The sequence below is a fragment of the Choloepus didactylus genome, chromosome 3 (assembly GCF_015220235.1).
Source record: "Choloepus didactylus isolate mChoDid1 chromosome 3, mChoDid1.pri, whole genome shotgun sequence".
Lineage (NCBI taxonomy): Eukaryota > Metazoa > Chordata > Mammalia > Pilosa > Megalonychidae > Choloepus > Choloepus didactylus.
The window spans coordinates 27,182,407-27,208,571 of record NC_051309.1 but is presented as its reverse complement, the minus strand read 5'-3'; the positions used below and the strand labels follow the sequence as shown (position 1 = coordinate 27,208,571).

The 26,165-nt window shown below is 40.1% G+C and overlaps 1 protein-coding gene across 2 annotated transcripts in view; it reads right to left on the bottom strand.

Moving 5' to 3' along the window:
* Nucleotides 1–24,430, bottom strand: part of RBPJ (recombination signal binding protein for immunoglobulin kappa J region) — a 128,392-nt gene extending 103,962 nt beyond the window's left edge. The window contains exon 1 of one of the 2 annotated variants that reach the window (XM_037829530.1): nucleotides 24,341–24,430. In XM_037829530.1, coding sequence (XP_037685458.1) covers nucleotides 24,341–24,360 — 20 coding nt within the window. In that variant the 5' untranslated portion in view covers nucleotides 24,361–24,430. The remainder of the gene's footprint in view (nucleotides 1–24,340) is intronic. The other variant, XM_037829531.1, reaches the window with a different exon arrangement.
* Nucleotides 24,431–26,165: the final 1,735 nt, after the last annotated feature.

Here is a 26,165-nt window from a genome sequence, read left to right as displayed (position 1 = left end):
ATCCATTTCTGGTGTTTTGCAAAATGGCAGCATTAGCAAACAGGAACATAGCTTAAATGGTGTGACCATGTGACTGTGAAAACCTTGTGGCTCACACTTCCTTTATCCAGTATACAGACAGATGAGTAGAAAAACAGGGACAAAAAAGTAAATGAATAATAGAGGGGTTGGGGGAATAGGTTGTTTTTGGTGCTCTTTTTTACTTTTATTTTTACTCTTAGTTTTACTATTTTTTTTGGAGCAATGAAATGTTCAAAAATTGATTATGGTGATGAATACCCAACTATATGATAATACTGTGAACAACTGTACACTTTGGATGACTGTATGGTTATGTGACTATATCTCAATAAAATTGCAAGGAAAAAAGAAAATAGTGTTTGGTCATTAGACTGTGGAATTTACTTAATAAATTAAGTATATATAAAATGATTCATTAAAAAGAATAATGGGGACACGTTCTGGGGAAGACGACACCATAGGTGGCAAGAGAGAACATTATTCCCATGAAAAACACCTAGTGGACACATAGAAACTGACTGAAACAACAGTTCTGGGACTTCAGAAGTCAGAGAGCACCATACAACACCTAGGAAAGAGGATGGCAAAGAGAATGAGCAGCAGCAGCAGAAACTGTGAGTGAACTGCTACCATGATAGTGACCAGCAGACATCCCCACTGCCTTGTGCATGGTCAAAATGGACAGAGAGAGGAGTGAAGGTCTTGCTTCCTGGGAACGGGGGCAGGGAAGCACTGCATACAGTTGAGTCCCAAGCATGCTTTCTGATCAGCGAGTTTGGACTGCTAGGTTCTAGCTCTGAATCACGGTTCTAGCCAACCCGGAAAAAGGACTCCAGCAGCCATTGTTTCCGCAAAGCCCAAAGGAGGTTGAAAAAACACACTCCCTCTGCTGCAGGGAAAGGTTTGTAGAAGAGCATGACTGCCTGGGCAGGTCAGGAAAGTGCACCTTTGGGAAGGTAAAGGGGGGAAAAAGAGACTTATTTTATTTGGCATCCTTCCTGTCCCTCTCCCCAGGGCCTCTGGATTGGGTATGTGACCCATTCATGAGTCCCTAGACCTGTTTTGACCAGTTAAACAACAGGCAATTCTAGAATAAGCTGAACCTAGAATCAAAGAGCTATAATATAAACCAAATCAACAATAAAACCATAGGCAAGAGAGAGAAACTGACCCATATCCAAAAAATTAAAAGATGACTCATATTCAGAAGAACTGAAAGGAGGGATGTGAACAGACATTTGCACACCAATGTTCATAGCAGCATCATTCACAATTGCCACAAGATGGAAACAGCCCAAGTGTCCATTAGCTGATGAATGGATAAACAAAATGGGTACATACATATGATGGAATATTATTCTGCTGTAAGAAGAAAGAAGTCCTGATGCATGCAACATGGATAACTTTGAGGACATTATGTTGAGTGAAATAGGTCAAACAAAAGAACAAATACTATATGACCCCACATTAATATGATCTAAACATAACTAGCAAATTCACGGTATTAATATCTAGAACACAGGTCACTGGAAGATAGAATAAGGGCAGAGGATAGGGAGCTGAATTTGTACAGAGTATGTAATAAGGCTGACTGTAAATGTTTGGGAATGGATGGAGGTGATGGGAGCACAATACATTGAGTGTAACTAATAGTGATAATATGTGGGTGCAATTGTGGCACAAAGGGAAAGTTTAGGGTCATGTATGTCACCAGAAGGAAAGTCAGAGGATGAAACATGGTATAACTTAGCGAACCCTCTTCAGGGTGAAAATATTTTAGAATTGATTGTGGTGTTAAAGGCACAACTAGAACACACTGATTCTACACTTCAGATGGGTTATACGGTATGTGCATTTATTTCAATAAAACTCCTTAAAAACAGACGGAAACACTTTAATTTTTATTCTTATTATTTTTGTGTGTGTGGTAAGGAAAATGCAGAAAATTAATTTTGGTGATAACGTACAACTATATAACAGTACTGTAAACAACTGAATGTACGCTTTGTTTTGTATGACTGCATGGTATGTGAATATCTCTCAATAAAGTGAAAGGAAAAAAAAAAAAGATGGATTCCTGTCAAGAAGAACTTCCATCTCACAGTAATTCGCCAAAATGACGAACCCAAAGGGAGAGGAAAGGCACCCACAGTATGTTTTCTAGGCCTTTTAGAAAATATGGAGTTGTTCCTGTGGCCACGTATAAGCGAATCTACAAGAAAGGTGATATTGTCGACATCAAGGGAACGGACACTGTTCAAAAAGGAATGCCCCACAAATGTTACCATGGCAAAGCTCGAAGAGTCTACAATGGCACCCATCATGTTGGTGGTATCACTGTAAACAAACAAGTGAAGGGCAAGATTCTTGCCAAGAGAATTAATGTATATATTGAGCATATTAAGCACTATAAGAGCCGACATAGCTTGAAGTGTATGAAAGCAAATGATCAGAAAAATAGGGAAGCCAACGAGAAAGCTACCTGGGTTCAACTGAAGGGCCACCCTGCTCCACCCAGAGAAGCACACTTTATGTGAACCAATGGAAAGGAGCCTCAGCTTCTGGAGCCTATTCCCTATGAAATCATGGCAAAAGAGGTATAATAAAGAAACAAAAGACTTGTGGATTGTAAAAAAAGAAAAAAAAAACATGGAACCAACCCAAGTATCCATCAACTAATGGATGGATAAACAAAATGTAGTATATACATATGTGCTAGTTTGGAGCTGTTATGTACCCCAAGAAAGGTCATGTTCTTTTTTTTTTTGACAGGATATATACATATACATATATACATATACATACATACATATATATATATATATATATATATATATATATATATATAATGTAAATATTACGAGATTTATCATAGGAATTGGCTCACATGTCTGTGGAGATGGACAAGTCCAAATTCTGTTGGGCAGGCCATAAGCAGGAAACTCTGATGAAGGTTTTAATGAATTCCCCAGGAGAAGCTGTCTGGCAGAAGTAGAGATGGAAATTCTTCTTTGTAACTGCTGAAATCATCGGTTCTTGCTTTAAAGCCTCAACTCATTGGATGACATTTCCTCTCATTCTTGAAAGCAGTCTTCTTAGTTGATTGCAGATGAAATCAGCCATAGATGCAATCAACTTACTGATGATTTAAATCCATGAAATATCCTCACAGTAGCAATCAGGCCAGTGCTGGCTTGACCAAACCGCTGGACACCGTAATCTGGCCAAGTGGACACATAAACTTGACAATCACGTTTCCCTACTGCTGCTGTAACAGATTACCACAAACATACTGACTTAAAATAACACATATTTTTATCTTATAGCTCTGGAGGTCAGAAATCTGAAATGGGTTTCAATGGGCTAAAGTAAAGGTATTGGCTTTCTGGAGGCTGCAGAGAGGAAGCATTTCCTTACCTTTTCCAGCTTCTCATGGCCCCATACCCCATCTTCAAAGCCAGCAATGGCAGGTTGAGTCTGTCGTACACTGCAGCACCCTGACACCTTCTTGCTACCTCCTCTACTTATAAGGACCCTGTGGTTACATTGGACCCACCTGGACAATCCAGGATAATCTCCCTATCTCAAGGTCATCTGATTGGCTATCTTAATTCCCTCTGCAGTCTTATTTCCCCTTTGCCATGTAAGATAATATATTCATAGTTTTGGGGGATTAGGACATAGACATCGTTGGGGGACCATTAGTCTTTTGCTCACCCTTAGTCATATTAGGAATTAGAGCTAAACTCTTTCTACATGTTATTCTGATTTTGATAATATGTTTCCATGGGGTAGCCTATCTTTATTTGATGAAGAAATCAGACTTCCAGAGAGGGGAAAGAAATTTGCTGCCTAGTTCATGGATTTTTTTTTTTTAATTCAGTTTTATTGAAATACATTCACACACCATACAATCATCCATGGTATACAATCCACTGTCCACAGTATAATAACATAGTTATGCGTTCATCACCACAATCTATCTCTGAACATTTTCCTTACATCAGAAAGAACCAGAACAAGAATAAAAAATAAGAGTGAAAAAAGAACACCCAAATCATCCCCCCATCCCACCCCATTTGTCCCCTAGTTTCTATCCCCATTCCTCCACTCATCCATACACTAGATAAAGGGGGTGCGATCCACAAGGTCCCCACAATCACACTGTCACCCCTTGTAATCTACACCATCATACAATTGTCTTCAGGAGTCCAGACTGCTGGGTTGGAGTCTGGTAGCTTCAGGTATTTACTTCCAGCCATTCCAATACATTAAAGCCCAAGAGGAGTTATCTATATAGTGCATAAGAAGGTCCACCAGAGTGACCTCTCTACTCCATTTGGAATCTCTCAGCCACTGAAACTATTTCGTCTCATTTTGCATCCCCCTTTTGGTCAAGAAGATACTCTCAGTCCCACGATGCCAGGTCCACATTCATCCCCGGGAGTCATACTCTGCATTGCCAGGGAGATTTACACCCCTGGGAGTCGGGTCCCATGTAGGGGGGAGGACAGCGAGTTCACCTGTCGAGATGGCTCAGTTAGAGAGAGAGAGGGCCACATCTGAGCAACAAAGAGGTACTCGAGGAGACTCTTAGGCACCATCACATACAACTTTAGACTCTCCTCTGTGGTAATGAGCTTCATAAGGGCAAGTCCCATGCTCGAGGGCTCAGCACATCAAACCGCCAGTCCCAATGTTTGTGACAACATCAACACCAGTCCAGGTGAGGATGTCCAACACATCGGCAAGGTCATGTTCTTTTAATTCATTCTTGTGGGTACAGACCTATTTGTGGGTGGGACCTTTTGATTAGATTGCTTCAATTGAGATGTGACCCAGTCCATTAAAGGTAGGTCTTAATCCTTTACTGGATTCCTTTACGAGAGGATAAAAAGCAGTGACATTTGGAAAAAGAGCAGAGAGAGAAATGCCCAGAGACGAAGGACCCACAGGAGCCGAGAGAACGAGCCACTGAAACCAGAGCCCAGGAGAGAAGAACCAGCAGGCGTCACCATATGCATTCCCTTGTGAAAGAGGAACCCTGGATGCCAGCGCCTTTCTTCAGAGAAGATATCCTCTTGTTGATGTCTTAATTTGGACATTTTTACAGCCTCGGAATCTAACTTGTAATTTAATAAATCCCTACTAGTTAAAAGCCAACGCAGGTGGCTTTGCGTCTGTCCTTTTGGGCTTCTCTGAGGCTGCAAGAGATGGTCAGGTCCAGATCTCGAAGGGTCAGGGGTTATCTTAGGAAGGCACATTGGACTTGCTAAATTAACAAATGGAAAGAAAGGAACCCATGGAAGAAAAATAACACATTTTAATACAAATTCTGGCTATACCATCCACATTCTGATTCAGACTAACGCTGTACAGGGGCTTGATGGTTGTGCTTCCTTACTGCAGAACATTTTGAGAAATGAAGATTCAGGTTCAAAAACAGCATATTCAGAAAACAGACGTGATTTCATTTCCAGACCTTTAGAAGGCAAAAGGTATGGATCTAAAAAGAAAGGACCTGAAAAGCGTACTGTTCCTTTAGCCGTCTGGAAGGAAATTTGGGCGAAAGATGATTCAGGAGCAAATCAGGAACAAAAGAGTGTATGTTCAACTGTCATGGGCTGATACAATCTCACCTTCCACCATTTTGGATTTCAAAGTTAAATATTTTAGAGGGTCTCTCTCTGGCTAAGCCAACTTGAAAGGTGAAATCACTGCCCTCCCCCCTACGTGGGATCAGACACCCAGGGAAGTGAATCTCCCTGGCAACGTGGAATATGACTCCCAGGGAGGAATGTAGACCTGGCACCGTGGGACGGAGAACATCTTCTTGACCAAAAGGGGGATGTGAAAGGAAATGAAATAAGCTTCAGTGGCAGAGAGATTCCAAAAGGAGCCGAGAGGTCACTCTGGTGGGCACTCTTACGCACACTTTAGACAACCCTTTTTAGGTTCTAAAGAATTGGGGTAGCTGGTGGTGGATACCTGAAACTATCAAACTACAACCCAGAACCCATGAATCTCGAAGACAGTTGTATAAAAATGTAGCTTATGAGGGGTGACAATGGGATTGGGAAAGCCATAAGGACCAAACACCACTTTGTCTAGTTTATGGATGGATGTGTAGAAAAGTAGGGGAAGGAAACAAACAGACAAAGGTACCCAGTGTTCTTTTTTACTTCAATTGCTCTTTTTCACTCTAATTATTATTCTTGTTATTTTTGTGTGTGTGCTAATGAAGGTGTCAGGGATTGATTTAGGTGATGAATGTACAACTATGTAATGGTACTGTAAACAATCGAAAGTACAATTTGTTTTGTATGACTGCGTGGTATGTGAATATATCTCAATAAAATGATGATTTAAAAAAAAAAAATATTTTAGAGGGTAATTTTCCATTGGATTTATGATAAATATTTGATTTCCAGTAAGAAATAATATTTTCTTAGAAATTTGTTTATTAACCAATTATGTTGTAGCTCATCTAGTCAAATAGTGAAGAATAACTATTATTGTTTCCGATTTTAATCAACTTTTTCAGAAGGAACATATTTAGAGGTACACATTTATCGATATTAGATGGGGAGATTTATGAATATGAACTATTTGTCTGTCTTAAGACTTTGCAGCCGTTGGTAACAAATATAACATTTATTGAGTCCTATGTGCTAGATATTGATTTTAGTACAAGTGTTATCTCATTTACTTCTCACAATAACCTTATGGGTTAAATACTCTCACTACCATTATTTTTCTGATGAGAAAAAGGAGGCTCAGAGAGGTTAAGTAATTTATCCAAGGTTACTCAGTTAATAAGTGTTAGACATAATATTCAGGCCTGACAAGTGAATTCATAGTAATAGAGAATCTGTCTCAAAAGGAAACATAACCAATCAAAATGGAAGCATCTAATATCACCATTTTTATAATCAAATATTAATTTAATAGTCTTTAAAATTTTTTCTCCATATTTGCTGGTTATAGTATTTAATCTGCCTGTAAGTTTTTTTTTTTCTTCTTGCTTCTGCACCTAAGTTTTATGCTTTCATCCTTTGAAATCTGTTCTATAGCTACTTGTTACATTGTAATTTGAAAGTTATCACCTTTTTGGTATATATGTCATATTTCACAATAAGGAAATAACTGAAACTATGGTACTGTAACTCAACATTTTTGGAAATTTCCTATATAACTACTTGTAAAAGCATACTTTGAAAGATGTTACCTTTTTTGCATATGTTATATTTCACAACAAGGAAATAACTGAGACTGTGGAACTGTGTCCCATGGCATTCTTTGAAATTTGCTCTATAACTACTTCTTGAACTACACTTGGAAAGTTTTCACTTTTGTGCATATGTTATATTCTACAATAAAAAAATATGATTTAGAAAAAAAGCCAACCCATTTTCTGGTATACTGCATTTTGGCAGCTTTAGCAAACCAAAACAACATACAATGAAATACTATTCGGCTGTAAGAAGTGAAATCATGAAGCATGTGACAACATGGATGCACCTTGAGGACATTATGTTGAGTGAAATAAACCAGACACAAAAGGACAAATATTGTTATGATTTTTAAAAAGTTAACCATTAGAAAACTGGATATAGCTTTACCCTTCGATCCAGCAATTGCACTTCTCGGTATATACCCGGAAGATCTGAAAGCAGGTATCTGCACGCCAATGTTCATAGCAGCATTATTCACAATTGCCAAGAGATGGAAACAACCCAAATGTCCTTCAACAGATGAGTGGATAAATAAAATGTGGTATATACACACAATGGAATACTATGCAGCAGTAAGAGGGAACAATGTCATGCAACATATGACAACTTGGATGAACCCTGAAGACATAATGCTGAGTGAAATAAGCCAGGCACAAAAAGAGAAATATTATATGCTACCACTCATGTGAACATTGCTGGGGGAGAATGCATGGGATGTTGGGCTTCCCCACCTCAATGGTTGCTGATGTGCTCACAGACAATGGGGACTGGTAGTTTGATGGGCTGAGCCCTCAATCACGGGACTTGCCCTTGGGAAGACTGTTACTGCAAAGGAGAGGCTAGGCCTGCTTATAATTGTGCCTAAGTGTCTCCTCCTGAATGCCTCTTTGTTGCTCAGATGTGGTCCTCTCTCTCTAGCTAAGCCAACCTGGCAGGTGAAATCACTGCCCTCCCCCCTACGTGGGATCTGACACCCAGGGGTGTAAATACCCCTGGCAACATGGAATATGACTCCCAGGGAGGAATCTGGACCCAGCATCGTGGGATGGAGAGCATCTTCTTGACCAAAAGGGGGGTGTGAAATGAAATGAAGTAAGTTTCAGCGGTTGAGAGACTCCAAAAGGAACCAAGAGGTCACTCTGGTGGGCACTCTTATGCATAATATGGATAACCCTTTTTAGGTTCTAATGAATTGGAATAGCTAGCAGTAAATACCTGAAACTATCAAACTACAACCCAGAACCCTTGAATCCTGAAGATGATTGCATAAAAATGTAGCTTATGAGGGGTGACAATGTAATTGGGAAAGCCATGTGGATCACACTCCCCTTTGTCCAGTGTATGGATGGATGAGTAGACAAACGGGGGCAAAAAAAAAAAAAAAAAACAGTGTTCTTTTTTACTTTAATTGTTCTTTTTCATTTTAATTTTATTCTTATTACTTTTGTGTGTGTGGTAATGAAAATGTTCAAAAATTAATTTTGGTGATGACGCACAACTATATGGTGGTACTGTGAACAACTGTACGCTTTGTATGACTGCATGGTATGTGAGTGTATCTCAATAAAATTGAATTGCTAAAAAAAGTTAACTATCAAGTTTCCTTTGATAGGATTATCAGTTTTCCCCTTTTCTGTTCTAGGATTTTGGTACTTAGAAGGAAAAAAAGATTATATATGATTTTGAAGGAAAAAAACTACCCATTCAATGTTAAAGGTATTAATTCTATCCACTAAAATAAGCAAAAAAAGGTTACTTAGATTTCTAAAGAATCTTTCCTAAAAATTGCAACCATGCCTTTTTCCTTTTCAGTGCCTGAGAAACAGAGGTGAGCCCAGCAAAAGAATTAATTTCAAGTCTGGAAGGATACTCATCCCACTATAAACGGTGCATATCTCTGGGGGTTGGGGTTTAAGTGGGTAGTGGAATTATCCTATTCATTTATATCAATTTGGTTTACAATTAACAAATATTTGCCTGATAATATTTTTTTAAAGCTCAAGGGGATTTTAGGAAGGTAGCAGCATCAGCAGAATAGTTCTTCAATCTCTTCCATATATATGACACAGAAACTAAATAGCCAAACCAAAATACCTGGGCACAATTTACAAAAAAAATTAGGACACAGGTGTCCCCACAAACCCCAAAATACTAACAGGTGGAGCAAACCACGAACAGCCATATACTAAAAAGGAAGCAATTGGGGAAGGGACATGTCTGACAGCTCAAACAACATAAGAACACCAAAAGGGCTATAGGTCATTCCCTGGAAAGTTGAGCTGCCCCAATTTGGGACCAGCATCTGAAAAAGGAAGGGGTTCTGCCTCTCCAACAACAGATGGAAGGTGAATACAATTATCTGAGCTCTAGAGACTGAGGAGGCTGGGACAGTCTAGCTCTAGACCTCTCAAAGATAGCCTGCCAGGGCCCCCTACTAGGAAAGAGACCCAGATTGAGGAGAAAGTGCTGGGAGGAGAACCAAAATGGAACAGGACCAGGGCAAAAGAGGAAGGAAAAAGAAGATACAGACCAAAGTGGGGGAGGGAAACAGCCAGAAAGCTCAGAAAACAAGCAGCCTTATGTTTAAAAATTACATTAAATCAACAAAAAAGCAGCTCTGTGAAGTTCGAGTGAGGAGAAAAATCAGATCATCGATTCTACCATTTCTGTGAGTAGTTCATTCATTCAGACATTTAAAACATTGATTATGTGCCTGAACTGTGCTGAGAGAGAGACTCACATGGATGAATAAAACATTTTTCTTCAAGAGTCTTACAGAAGGGATGGTGGAAAAGGAGATAAGTCCCTCCATGTAAAAGGGTACTGTCTACACATATAATGCATCAAAAAGAATGAAGTTCCAATTCATGCTACAACATGGATGAACCTTGAAGACATCACGTTCAGTAACATAAGACAGACACAAAAGGACAAATAGTTTATGATTTCACTTATTTAACTAGAATATGCAAATTTATAGACAGAAACTAGAACTTCAGCAATCACAGCAGGGGTGGAGACAGTCATTGCAGAGTTAATGCTTAATTGTTACAGAGTTTCCATTGAGGTGATTGAAAAGTTTTGGTAATGGATGGTGCTAATGGTCATACAACACTGTGAATGTAATTATCACCACTGAATTGTATATTTGAAAATGAATAAAATCGGACATTTTAGATTTTATGTATTACCAGAATAAAAATTAAAAAAAAAAAAACTGCAAAACCACATTCATTAGTCTAATTAGACAGACATAAATCAAGTGCTATCAAACAGATGACGGAACAACAATCACAATCATAATCTTCAATAGTTCTCAACCAAAGGAGTCTCTGCACCTTCCCAATAGTGACATTAAGAAATGGGGGGTGAGTGACCTCCACTCTGTTTTTGGGTGACATCCTCTGCTTGTTTCTTTTGGTTGTCACAATGGGGGAAGAGGAAGTTTTGGCATTTTATGCCTAGGAATCAGGTAGCTAACCATCCTGCAATTGGCAAAAAGCTTTAGCACCTTGCTTAGAAGTACCTGTTTGGTCACCACTGATGCACTTAAAAGCAGCTTACAAACTAGACGCTCAATATATTTTTAATAAATAACTCTGGGTGGACAAAATAAAGACGCCCCTCCCTCACTGCAGGGGGAACAGCATGTACAGTCAAGGGTGAGATATTTGATGTGGCAGAAAATAAGAACTATAAAGGTAGCCTGGAGCAAGACTGACAAACTAAGGTAATTTGGCCTTTATGTCCATGAAAAGAGTGTGCTAAGAGAGGTTCTAGAGAAAGAAGGAGAGGGACGATCAATTTTATATTTTAGGGAAAGAATTACTGTGGCAAGGTAATTAACTGAACAAGAGGGACTAGTGGCAAGGAGACATTAAGAAGCCGTGACAATAGTCCAAGTATGAGATGAATGAGCAAGAAGAGTAGAACTCTGAGCAGTACCTGGAAGCAGAAAGGGAAAGACCTGATCATTTAACAAGATAAGAAAAAATGAGAATGGGAGGAAATGAGAAAGATACTGAAATTAACTTTTACCTGTGGAGGCTAGAAAGAACAACAGCACTACTAAGATATCAAATCTCTTGTATAGGATGGTACCACAACTCTAGGTGGTGGAAAGAACAAATTGTTTTGGAAAAGCCAAATTGTTCTGGGTCTGCAGAACAATCAGTAAGAGTTTTAGAAATATAGATCTAAATATCCAAGCTAATGATACAATATGAAGTCAAAGAACAGATAAGACACGGAGAGAAAGACAAAGTTTGTAAACCACAATAATAAAGACTGAAGGGTTAAGTAGCAAAGAAAAGAAAGAAGTTCAGGAAATACAAAGTGTCTTGTTAATCAAGAATAAAGACATAGTGTGGTCAACAAAAACAAATGATGCACAAAAATTAAATAGGCTGATAACAGAAATGAGGTCTCAGGATCTGGTGAAAAGAGGTTATTTATTGTTGGCCTGGGGTAAAAAAAAACAGATTTTAACATGTAACACCATTGGGAACATAAAAAACAGACAAGGCAGTAGCTTGAATGGGAGATACAAAAGGTAACCAACATTAAGCAATTCTTACAGACCAGGCCTAGTCTTATCACAGTCTCAAACAACCATATTTGATTGTGGCAAAAACTGAGATATGTTCTCCATTATACAAATGGGGAAACCTACATCATAACACAATTAAAAGAAAATTGCCCAAGGCCATATAAAATTGGTCTGTAGACAGAAAAGGAATAAGATGATAGGAAAAAACTTAAAATACAAAGCAGAGAGGATTAACTGATGGAGCAACATCAAAAGTGTTCCTGACAATGTAATTTTTAATTAAATAGAAAATTTAAAAATAAAAACTTAAAAATAAAGCATTCAAACAGCATAAGCTGCCCTCCAAAAAACAAAACAGGAACGAGTTTCAGCTCAGTCACTGAATGTGTCTCAGCCAACTGCAAATTATGTCTATGCCTACCTCTCTTTGCCTTTAAAATGAGTGTTTAATTGAAAACACATGATTAGTAAGGTTTTTTCTAGCTCTGAAATTCCTGAATCTACCAGATTTAATAATACAGTGTTAGCTTGTCACAAAGGACGTAGTTATCATTCTATGGCATGTTAATTCACAACAGGAACAGTACAATATGCCAGAATATAAATGAGAACATAGAATCACTGCCCAGTACAGACTATACATCATCATCTTTCATTAAATCCTCTATGAAAAAAATTTCCAGTCTCCTTTAAAGTAGCCCACACCATCTCAACAACAGAAAACACTGCTTAAAATTCAATTACCTTGGTTCACTATAAGCACAGAGATGGGAAAATTTGGTCACTTGTATATTTCCAGGTGTCCCCTCAGCTTTTTGCCTGACATATTCCAATGCCATTACATTTTTTTATCACTCAATACTCCAAATAAGTTTTCTATTTGATATATGCTTCATATTCCACTTCAAAAAGTATAGTCCAGAAATGGTTATCTACATTGAACGTCAGCCTTATCTCTTAGACTAAGTGCCACCTAGTGGCAAATGTTAAATATTACTAAATCCATTCAAGTCATATTCATTCAATCAACAAGCAACATTCCGGCAGATAGTAGCTACTCCATAATTATGTGACGTTAAGGAGGATCCTTATGAAATTCACTGCTTCTCAGATAAATTAAATAATAAATACAGATATATCTGTATACTTGCAGAGCAATGTAATTAAGTGTTATGGCAGAGATATGCAAAAAGTATTCAGCATTTATTAAAGACCTAAAATAAACAAAACGCTTTGTTTGGTAGGTTCTCACTCAAATTTTCCCACTTCTAATTACTTCATCACCGCAGGTTTCAATCATTCAGTTTTTTTCTTCCATTTTCTCTTCCCCACCCCTATCTCATGCTTTAAATTCTACCTTGAAGACATCATGTTGTGCGAAATAAACCAGACACAAGTCAAATGCTATGTTATCTCAACTCATATGACATAATTAAAACATGCAAATTCATAGAATCAGAAACCAGAGTACAGGTTACCAGGGGCCGAGGTGGGGAAAGGGATTTAATATTTAATTGATAGAGTTTCTATCTGGGGTGATGGAAAGGTTTTGGTAATGAATGGCAGTGACAGTAGCACAAATTGTGAATGTAATTAACCCTACTGAGTTGTATATTTGAAAATGGTTAAAATGGGAAATTTTAAGTTTTATATAGTTTGCCAGAATAAAAACTTTTAGAAGAAACAACATAGACCTGCACAACAAAGAGGGAACCCTAATGTAAACCACACAAATACAAAATGTTAATAATAGGAAAAACTGGCAGAGGAGGGCAGGGGGTGGTGGTGAGAATTTTGTATTTTCTGTGTGATTTTTCCATAAACCTGTAACAGTTTCTCTAATTTTAAAAAGGGGAGGGGTACTACTTAATGAGCAACTACTAATCCAGGAACTCAGCTAGGCCTTTTTTTTAATTGTGGTAAAAAAAACATAACATAAAATTTGTCATTTTAACCATTTTCAAGTGTCCAGTTCAGTGGTACTGTTGCATAACTATCACCATTACCAAGTTCCACCACACAGTTTTAGCACCTAATTCTTCTCTTAATGTTTCATATATGTATTAGCCACCATATTATGTGTTTAGGTTGTACGAGGTAAAGAAGACTTAGTTCCCTTCCCTTTCATTCTTGTCCTTAAAGACTTCACAGTATGGTGAGGGAAACAAGTAATCTAATACTTATGATGCAGCATACATACAAATTATATGTTAGATATCGCCACCATAAAGTTTTGTTTAACTAGAATTTTAACTTTACTTTGAAAAGCAAAGTAACTTTTGTTAATGTTAAAGTTCTCGTATAAGTCCACACAATGAATTAATTTAGGCTAGACTGAGTAGTGTTTTTTTTTAATTAAAGCAGTTTTATTCCCACACCATACAATCCATCCAAGGTGTACAATCAATGGCTCTCAGTATAATCAGAGTGGTGCTTTCATCACCACAATCAATTTTAGAACATTTTCACTGTTCCAAAAAGAAAACACCCATCCCCCTATACTCCCCTATTATTGACACTTAGCATTGGTGTGGTTCTACCGTTAAGTTGACAGAAGAATATTAATATTATATTACCATTAACTATAATCCATAGATTGCATTAGGTGTATTTTTCCCCTATACCACCCTATTGTTAACACCTTGTAACAGCAACATACATTTGTCTAATTCATGGAAAAATACTCTTATATTTGTATTACTAATCACCTTCATCGCCCACAACAGAGTTGTGTTATACAGTCCCATGTTTCATCCTCTAGCTTTCCTTCTAGTTACATAAATAACCCTCAATTTCCCCTTTCAACCACAATCACACTCATGATTCAGCACTTTTACACTCACAATAATGTGCTATTATCACCTCTATCCATTTCCAAACATTTACAACCAACCTTATTAAAAATTCTGCACAAATTAAGCATCGTCTCCCCATTCTCTACCCTCATTCTATTTCCTGGTAACCTGTATTTCTAGATATTAACTCCATGAGTTTACTAGTTATATTTAGTTCATTATTAGTAAGATAATATATTTGTCCTTTTCTATCTGGCTTCTTTCACTCAACATAATGTCTTCAAGGTTCACCATGTTGTCACATGCATCAGAACTCCATTTATTCTTACAGCTGAATAATATTCCATTGTATGTATATACTACATTTGTTTATCCATTCATCAGCTGATGGAAACTTGGGCTGTCTCCATCTTTTGGCAATTATGAATGATGCTACTATGAACATCAGTGTGCAAATGCCTGTTCGTGTCCCTGCTTTCAGTTCTTCTGAATATATACCTAATAGCAGGATTGCCAGATCATATGGCAGTTCTATACTTAACTTCCTGAGGAACCACCCAACTGTCTTCCACAGCAGCTGTCCCATTTTATATTTCCACCAGCAGTAAAACAAGTGTCCCTATTTCTCCACATCCTCTTCTACACTTGCAGTTTACTATTTTTTTTAATAGTAGCCCTACTAGTAGGTGTGAAATATCTCACTGTGGTTTTGATTTGCATTTCCCTAATAGCTATTGATGTTGAGCATTTTTTCATGTGTTCTTTAGTCATTTGTATTTCCTCTTAGAAAAAATGAATATTCAAGGCTTTCGTCCATTTTTTAATTGGGTTTTCTTTTTATTGTTATGTTGTAGGATTTATTTATATACTCCAGATATCAACCCTTAATGGATATGTGGTTTCCTAATATTTTCTTCCATTGAGTAGGCAGACTTTGTACCTTTTTTGACAAACTCCTTGGAAGCACAAAAGTATTCAGTTTTGAGGAGGTCTCATTTATCTGTTTTTCTTTCATTGAACATGCTTTGGGTGTAAAGTCTAAGAAACCACCGCCTACCATAAGATCTTGAAGATGTTGAGCTAGACATTTATATTCTTTATCTCATTTAACGCTCACATCAATACCAGGAAATTATTTTTTTCCCATTTTTAGACAAGGGAAAAAACCAAGAGTGACATGCTCATAGCCATGTCAGCTTGTATTTTAGTGACAGTAACATGATAAGAACACTGATTTCAAAGCCCTCTAAATTACTAGCCTCAAAGAGAGCTCTGTAGTTTTTCCATTCCCAGGACTACCACCAAAATGAGACCTTGCTCATCTTTGTTTTATTGTTTCTACTAATTCCAATCTGTTTTACACCAGTTACACCCACCCTATCTCTTCAAATACCTTCAATGCCAGTTACCCCCGACTAAATGACATTCAAATCTTTAGTTTAGCAGTCAAGGTCCTCTAAGATATATCCCCAATCATTCTTCCAATTTTATTTCCTACCATTTTCTATTAACTCTCACCTTTTCTATGAACCCTCCTCCAATTAGAGAGAATCATTCATACTTCTGTGTTCCCAACAATACTGTGCATATTACAGCACTTATCATAATCTCCCTTATTTTATCTGTGTACTTTCCACTTAGTCGTGGGCTTTACCAGTCCATTTCTTAGCCATCTTTATATGACCAGTACATAACAATAAACAACTGTTTATTTAATAAAAGTTAAGCCACTAAATAATGTTCTCACTTCCCTTAATCCATCCTGCATGTCTTGGGACCTTAACATTTCCACTTGCTCCAGATATATATTTGGATCAGGAGCATGAAAAATTTTTTACACTCAAATCAAATGTCAAATGGCAGGAAAAGCATGCTTATCAAGTAAGGTAAGATCTTAATGGGTCTGCAGTTTTTCAAAAAGGAAAAAATACATTTGTTCCAATTATGTAAACAAGCCTAAACCTAGTATGTTCTGGAGCAAATTAGGCAAGGGCCAACTGCTTACAATACTGGAAAAAAAAAAAAAAAAAAAAAAATAAACAAGAATCCACATTGGTTCTGTACGTCATAAAGGCAACAAATATGCAGCTATAAACACAATCTTTACCACACTAATAAAAAGAGTAACAGCGTTTTATAGAGTGAAAAATGTTTTTCTTGGTTATATAAACTTTATTAGAAAATATTCTTATTTATTTTCAATTCTGTTTACCATCCAATTAATAATGCACAAATAAACATTAGCTCTAAGGCCAAGTTAAAACTACCAAATATAGAAAAGGAAGCATGGAAGGGGGTATTAAAAAGCACAGGTCAACTTTATTTTCTAGTGTATCCCACCTCACATGCAACAGGTGCAATACTTTCACTCCAAGTCTTTTGCAACTTTAGAACACTAAGAAGCAGTATATTCTATCTTTTCTTTTTGTAAGCTTAAAATAGTGCAAATATTCCCAAGACTCCCATGAACATCACCAAGCTGACTGAAATGCTGTCACACTTATCACAATGGATAGTCTCAACACAACAACCTACATAAATATTTATACAAAAAGGTAATTATACTCCCACTTACATAAACCAAACCAGAGTCCCTCCGGTTTCCTGGTAGTAAGTTTGTTATGTTCAGGAGAAATCCAATACCCCTTACAGATGACTGGGATATCACTTCATTCACTGAAACAGAAGCAGGCCCAATGTGGCATAAGCTACACAGTGATGTTAGGCCAGGCCTAAGAGGCATCCAGAATTGTGGGCAGGGTAAGTGTCTGAGAAGTGGTAGCAGTTTTGGCATTCCTACATTGTTACAGTTGTCCAAGCAGAGAAGAGAGCAGCAAAAAGTAGACAACAAAAAGTTGGGGGTGACTCAATGATAACATCTGCGTGGTCAAGCAATAATTTACCAAATTATCTACTTGAAATGCAAAAGCATACATTTCAAAAATTGTGGCCCTCTGCACTAAATACACTGCTGCCTTCAAAAACATGACCCACAAACTATAGGTTACAGTACTGAAAGTCCATCTTGAACCCTGCCCATAAAAGGTTACCAGAAGAAACTGATTGTTAAAATAATTAAATTATGTGTATAGTGCTCTTTACTATTTACAAATCACTTTCACACATGCTGTTTCATTTATGCTTATAAATGTCACATATTTTACCTTACTTGATAGTCACAGTGTGCCTGGCAGATAAGCACAAGAATATTACTCTTTCCTATTTTATAGAGGTGGAACCTGAAGCTTGGAGAAATTACCTTTAAGTAATATATCCATGAGACCTGAATCTCCCTGCAGATCATCAACCTAATTTACTATTTGGTTCTATGACATGCATCCCCCCAAAAAAGGTAACCGGGTTTCAAAGAAGTTTATAGGGTCCTAAGATTTATGTATATCTTCTTGTATCTAAGACATACTTAAAACACTTAAAAATAATGGAACCTCCTGAGAAGCAGCTGACAGCCAATCACACAGAAAAAAACAAAATGTGAAATATAAGCTTGTCAGTTTTATACAAAAATATTATTTTCTAATACTCCAAAAAGAACTTTTGCCTAAGAGCCTTGCTATAATGATATTCTCAGGGGCTGTGAGACTCCCTGTAGCTGAAAATACCAAGTCCTTTGGATACTTCAGCAATCAAATTCCTTCCAGAATCCAAGTCAAACATATGTATCAAATTCTGCCTACATGAACCATCTAGCATCGGTGTTTCAAAGTACTATGAGTCCTTTTGTTCAAGACCTTTTTACTGAGTCCTTATCACGTACTAGGTACTCTTCTAGATACAAAAATATAAAAATGATTAAGAAGAAAATAACTGCCACCAAGTAGCTAACAGCTTCGGGTGTGACAACTACAATTTAGTATGGAGGGCCAACCAATTCAGTCTGGTGTATCAAGTTAGACTATCCCCTTATCTACATCTTTAATAATAACCCACTAAGGACTAGCACTTTTCACGCACAGGGAGGCATTAAAATGCAGAACCTACGCAAGGAAATCCAAATTTTTAAATATGGCTGGCACACTTAACATGAAGGGAGAGAAAAGGAAACAATTTAGCTGGAGAAGAGGTAAATAAAAGACTTGTGGAGGACCCCATAGCCCATGCTTGTTAACATTTTTTGAGCACTTGCTATGTGCCAGAGATCCTACTAAATGCTTTCGTGCATTATCTCATTTAATCCTCACAACAATCTTTGAGTTGGGGTTCTTGCAATTGTGGGAAGGGGCAAGAGACTCTGTCGGTGTTACAGAGTAAATTTTAAGTGGCAGACAGAATTGGAACCCAGTTCAGATTAAATCTTAAATGTGAGCTCATGACCGTTCATTTTCCTGACTCTTTTAATAAAAGGCTGCTAGGGGGAGCCATTGAAAGGTTTTTACGCTGGGGAATGAAGTGAGCAGATTTGCTCTTTAGAAAAACTGCTATGCAGCCATGTGGATGTGGATGATGGGTGTGAGTCTGGAAGCAGAAAGTTAGGAGGCTGCCAAAAGAGCTGCAGCAATCCAGGTGAGAAATGAGAGAACTGTGGCAGTGAGGAGGAAGGAAATGACATCAAGAGATTTTTCTGGAGAAAAAAAATTGTCAGTTCTTAGTGACTAAGTGTAAAGGGTTAAATGTGAGAGAGGAATCCAGAATTCTGGCTTAGGGAACCAGTTGGGTCTTGATGCTATTTACCAGGAATAGAGTAGCAACAGGTTTCATTCATTCAAAAAATATTATTACAATGTTCCCAAATGCCAAACACTTTCTTAAAAGTCTTTCAAGTCTGAAGATAGTCTTTCAAGTCTGAAGACAGTCCTAAGTGTTAGAAATATACTTGAGAGCAAATGACAAAGTATTAAAAACTATATAAGGTTTAGTTAAAATTGTCATTACTTGACTATCTCTAAACCCTGAGATGGTGATCCCTTTGTGTATAACCTGATTGGTCTCTAGAACATTGGGTATGTGTGTGACACCTGAAACTCAGAGCTAGAACTCAGCAGATATGAATGTCAGTATTAAAACATACAGCAACTGTTAAAAAAAAGCTGAAAAAGAGTCCAGACTTCAACTAGAGATATGAATGAACATCAGCAAGAATCCAGGTGAGGAAGCCCAACACCTCCACACACACACACACACACACACACACACACACACACACACACACACACACACACACTCCTCAGGGGAGCCCTGCATATATATATATATATATTGTGGTTAGGACTACGGCAAATCAACCAAGGGTAAAGGACAATACTGACTGCATTTCAAAATCTCAAATTCCACGTGAGACCAAGAGAAGAGATGTTTAGTTGGTGCAAGAGCTATATTTCCTAAACAATTTAACTCGTACAGTTTGTTCAAATACCATAATTACATGGAACTTTTAATAGGAAGTGAGACCTGGGGGGTTTACATAGGTTAGTGTGAAATAGCAACACATCCCAAAGTAATTTGGGCAGAGAATAAAAATATATATGCAGGGCCCCCCTGAGGAGTGGGGGGTGGGGTGGGGTGGGGGCGCGCGCACACAGAGGTGTTGGGCTTCCTCACTTGGATACTTGCTAATGTTCTCACAAACACTGAGGACTGATGGTTGATGTGCCCAGCCTTCTATAATGGGACTTGCCCTTACGAGGCTCGTTACTGCAAAGGAGAGGCTAAACCTGCTTGTAATTGTGCCTATGAGTCTCTCCCTGAGTACCTCTTTATTGCTCAGATGTGGCCCTCTCTCTCTAGCTAAGACAAGAACTCGGCAAGTGAACTCAATGCCCTCTCCTCTACATGGGATCTGACTCCCAGGGGTGTAAATCTCCCTGTCAATGTGGGATATGACTCCCGGGAATGAATCTGGACCCGGTATCGTGGGATGGAGAACATCTTCTTGACCAAAAGTGGGATGCGAAATGAGATGAAACAAAGTTTCCATGGCTGAGAGATTCCAAATGGAATCGAGAGGTCACTCTTGTGGGCGCTATATAGATTACCCTTTTTAGGTTTTAGGGCAGTGTAATAGCTAGAAATAAATACCTGAAACTATCGAACTACAACCCAGTAGCTTTAGCTCTTGAAGACGACTGTATAGCAATACAGCTTACAAGGGGTAACTGTGTGATTGTAAAAGCCTTGTGGATGGCAGTCCTTTTACCCAGTGTATGGATGGACGAGTAGAAAAATGGCAACAAAAAACTATAAGAAAAATGGGGTGGGGGGGTGATTTGGGTGTTCTATTTTCTTTTTATTCTTTTACTTTTTCTGGTACAAGGAAAATGTTCAAAAAACAGATTGGGGTGATGAATGCACAACTATATGATGGTACTATGAACAAGTGATTGTACACTTTGGATGAATTTTTAAAAAACTGTCATTACTATTAACAGAGGGAAATCACCCCATAATTTACAATGTGTTGTTACATTTGTTTGACAGATCTTTAATCTTACACACACACCACCCTGTAATTTGTTCAACATGTCCCTCTCCCTCACATTTATAAGAGTAAAAAAGTATCTGTTATATTACCAAACTATAATACATATTCGGGGGTTTTCATCCCACCATCACCACTGTAACTTGCGCAGAACTGAACAGTTCATAACCTCCTATTTGCCTTCCTATAAAATATGACCTACTTATTTCAACAACAATTCCTAAACCTTAGCTGCACCTTTTATCCAAATACTCTTTGCAAATCCTAATGCACAGCAATCCTTTACAGATTTGGCAAGTATTACAATCCCCATTTTACTACACAGTTAGGAAACTGGCCAAGGGGAAGTATAGTAACTTGGAAATAATCACAAAGCCAGATGCCAAAAATAACAACTTTAAGTCAACCCATGAGAAAATACGGCCTCTAGTTGAAATTTAGTATTAGAAGAAAGCAAAATGCGAAATAATGCCTTAAATCCAAGCCCTAAGTCTTAATTTTAAAAATGACCAAACAGTAGAATTAAGAAGATACAAAAGCCCTTTCAAAATATTTTTTTGTAATGCCTCACCCATCTAGAGTTCCAAAGATTATTTAATTAATTATATCTAGTAAGAAAAGCTTTTTATCTAAACCATTTTTTATATCCTAGCCACTTAAAAGATATTGCTAGAAATCTGTTGGTAAAGAACAATAGGTAAGTTTTTAGCAAACCTAACTGCATAAAATGTAATGCCTAGAGGCATACATTAGAATCAATCCCAAATTACTACAAGCGGGTCTCCCCATTTTCTCCCGAAAACAAATTCTCCACAAACCTATCTGCAATATCTGTGGATGACAAATTTGAAGATTTAATAGTCAATATTCAGAATGAAAGTTTCCCAACCACAACTCATCCTGTGTATTTCTAAATATGCTGCTCCTGGATATAATTTAATTTAGTACAGATACTGTTTTATTTTTGGTCACAAAATAAAGGCCTTACATTATGAATAAAGTACATGATTTGTAAACAAAAAATACAATGTAAATTGTAAAAGTTGCCTTTATGATGTTTGTGTGATCATTTTTATTTGTACAAGTCAGAGTAAAATACCTTCCATTATTACATGATTTTACACTTTGCTTCAAGTCAGAACCAACAGTGTGCTCATGCACTTAGAACAAGGGAAGCGACTGGTTATTGGTAAAATCCATTCAGGAAAGCCAAACTGCAAATTTTCACAAAACCTCATGTACCAATCATGAAACCATGATTTTCTCTTAATTAAAATTCAAACTACTAATTCTAACCACAACAATCAGCCAAAAAAAAAAAAAAAAAAAAAAGTTTTCCAATGCACAAATATTCCTCTTACCAGATCTTGTAAATCCTCTCAGTAGCACTGGAACTTTAGTTTACAAATGAAATGACATGCCAAAGTGATTTTATAGGTAACATATCTTCTAAACACAGTGATTAATTAGTAGAATAATAATAATCTTAAAAACCCTGAATAATATATTCAGTCTAGTTATCCTGGTAGGTCTACTATCTCATATTCCAAACACCGGAATAATTCAGGCCATTAAAATACAACCCTGCCCCCAAGCTTTTAACATTACCATTAACAATGAGAATTTGGAACCAAGTAATTCTCTTCTAACATTAAGAAATGCATGTAACTAACTTTAAGATAATCTTACTTAATGCTATTACTTAAATAACTTTTAATTACATTGATTAATATATTTCACAAAGATCCTAGAAACAGTATTCATCAAACAGAAACTGCACTCTTAGGCGCTCTCCTCATTTCAACCTCAGTAGAGGAACAGAAGTATTGTCATAAATATACAGAGCAAAAAGCACACAACTGTGCTAATATGATGCCTAAGAAAAACTAAAACATTTATACCAAATCAATTTCCAAACAGGGTGCCTTCCTTTTTCTTTATGAAACAGGAGTCATTTTTGTTAAGACAACCAGACTCTGGATCTCCAGTCTAGAATACACTGAAATTCTCCATCTGCCAAGACTCACAAGTTTTTATTAACAAAATTCATGCAACTCCTACTCATACACAAATGAAATCTAACGTGTATTTGAAACTATTCTCAAACACCAACAGAAAAAAATACCTTGCGTCTTCCTTGAATGTCTTACAATACCGTTCGCCCATCCTCAGGTAACCCAGATTGCAAGGCTACAGACAGCTGCCCTTGGCCTAGGCCGTCAGGAACCGAGGTGGGGAGGGGAAGGGAGGCGGCGGGGTAGGTGGGCAATAACAACCAAAGACTTTCTCTTTTTCCAGAGCTACTGTTTCCAATCAAAACAACTAAGGGCCCAGAGACCGCAAAGAACGCTGAAGACATTGTAATCCCGAGAGAAAGCGGTGCGGAGAGAGGAGTGGTGCCGAGGCGGAAACTAAGTATCACCATGCATCTTTCAAACCCACAAAAACAACAACAAACAGTAGGGTAAGCACGTAGAAGCACTAGATGGAGCCCTCCAGGCTGAGACAGTTCAGCAGACATACACGGTGGGTAGTGGATAAATCAACCGATGATGGGAGCGGAGTAGTGGGGGGGTGGAGCGCGCAGTAAATAAGCCTGGACCCGGGAAGACAAAGCCTCGGGGGTGATGAAGGATCAAACAGAAAGGAAGGAGGAGAAACACAAGAGAAATACAATTCAAGAAAAATTAAAAGGCAGAAATCTGGTGTCTGAGCTGTGACAGGTCACTGGGCTCCCGAGTAGACCCGGGCAAAACAAAGGGGCAAGGGAGCGGAGAAAAGGAGATGGAGAAGGGATGCGGGGCGCGACGGGTCAGACAAAGCGCCCAAGACGGCGAAACAAAGGACCAGGGGTAGAGAGTCGCGGGGAGCAGCGGGAAAAGACAAAGCGCCCAGGGTCGGGGACACCGGCCAGGCGACGAGGCGACGGCGGTCGCGAGGAACAAAGCTACACCAGGCTGAGAGGCAGGGCCCGCGGGCGGCAGCAGCGGCGCGGGAGGCGCGAGGAGGGCAGAGCGCCCGCGGGCCCCGCGCGCCCCGCCGCACTCACGCCCACACCCGCCGGCCTCGCCGCCACCGCCGCAGCGGCCACCCGCCCTCACGCGCCGGAGCCCGAGCCACCGCGGCGCACCGCGGGCAGAGCACCGCCACACAACGCCGCCGCCGCCGCCGGGCTCCGCGCACACGACGCCGTCCCTGCGGCCCCTGGGCGGCGAGCGCGCCGCGGCACCCGAACCCACCGCCCGCCGTGAGCTGCAAGACGCCCGCAACTTTCCCCGTTCGCAGCGCTCCGATTCCCCCGACTTACCCTGTCACAACAGGCGCCATCTTCCACAAACTCTCGCCAAAACTCCAACCCTCGCGAGATTCCCCCGACGCCTTCTCTGGTCCCTCTCCCCCGCCCCTTCCCTTTTTCCTCACTGCTCGATTCCACCCAGCCCCCTCGCTCCTTTTCCCTTCGCAGCCGCCGGGAAGAGCCAGACGCCTCGCGCCGCCCGCGGAGTAGGAGATCCTGCTTGCTGCCTTCCCTGGAAACCTACCCAAGCGATAGAGCATGCGCAGGCGGCTCCTCCGCGGGCGAGTCTTCGGTATGGTCCATGGGGAGCGTTCCGGTTTTCCGGGTTTTGGGACGCGCCCTGAGGGACGTACGTGGAGACTGAGGAAAACCGGAGGGGATTACAACAGGGACGGGGAATGGAAGGGTCAGAAGGCGGGGCCGAGGGGTAAGGAGGAGGGGTCCTGGGAAAATCTGCCGCGTTTCACAGGCCTAGATGAAACACCTCCTCAAATGGGTGTTTTCCAAGTGGCTTCCCGCTCACTCTGGGTTCCCAGCCCTTTTCATTCATTCAAACGTTCATTGGACTCCTCCTTTATGCTAATCTCAGCGTTAGGCGCTGGACCTACAAAGATGCCTCGGGTTAGGGCAAGTGACAGACCAAGGAACCATCTTTATTCTTTCGACACCTATGCTAATCGAGGGCCGGACATAATGACAACGTGGTTCGCCCCTCCAGTGTTGTGTAAACGGAAAACTTTTGCAGTTGAAGTCTGTCGCCTTAGCTTTCTACTTCTTTGGTGCGAAGTGAGGTCAGGCCAAGGCCTCTGGCAAAGACATCCTGAATGTCTACCTCCCATACAAACGTCAGAGCGCCGAGTACTTTTCTCCATAAGGAAAACTGAGTTCGTTCGCATTGAGAGCCAGCCCCCAGACCCCGCCCCTAGCCAAAGAAAGCTGTCTCCCTGCCACTCGCAGTAATCGGCCTGCTGCCTGAGACTCTCGAGGGAACCATCGCAGCAGCCACCGTGTGTGAACCAGGTGAATATAGGGCAGACTGCCCAAGGAACTGGTCCCCCGAGGGGCCTGGCACAGCCGAGGATGCTGCCAGGTGCCCGCAACGTACATCGAGAGCTCTAACGCCGAAGCCCCTGAGCAAACTTGGGCCGTCAGTGCATTTAATAGAAAGGTGCAGGACTCTAACCTCGCCCCCGCACCCGCACCCGCAGTTCCCCCCTTCTCTCCCGCCTCCCCCCTCCGCTCTTCTTTTCCTAGAGATTCCCAGATCCAGCACTGCCTCCCGCAGGGAGAATCAAAACCCGGAGAACTGGAATCCTCCGCCCCAAACCTGCTGAAGGCGCTGCAGGATTGGCGCGGCACGCGCGAGCGGCACTGCGCATGTGCCCAATGCGGGCAGCCCAGTCTCACGCTATACCTCCTTCCTACCGCCTTCCACTACTCTGCTCAGACACAACACGGGCCGTGGGAAATTTCCTAAACCTCGCGAGAACATGCCGGCTGTTGCCTATACCTCGGCCCCAAGTCTCGCGGAGCCCAGGCAGGACAGGTGTTTGTCTTGTGCCGCTCCAGGCGCTGTTCGTGCCGCGCGTGCCCGGGCGGCAGGCGGGATGGGAAGGGAGCGGCTCTCCGCGAAGGCGGAGCCGGTGGGCGCGTGGCGCGGCTCACAGGGAGGAGGGCGGCGGGGGAGGAGGCCCGACGTCTTGGACGCCCTCACGTCCCAGAGTCTTCGTGGAAGAAATGGGTTGGCGGGAAAGTAGAGGAAAGTGGGAGATAGGAAACTGCTCCGGGTGCGAAAGGGGTTAGAGGTCAGACCTAGGGCTGGAGGAGCCCCAAACCG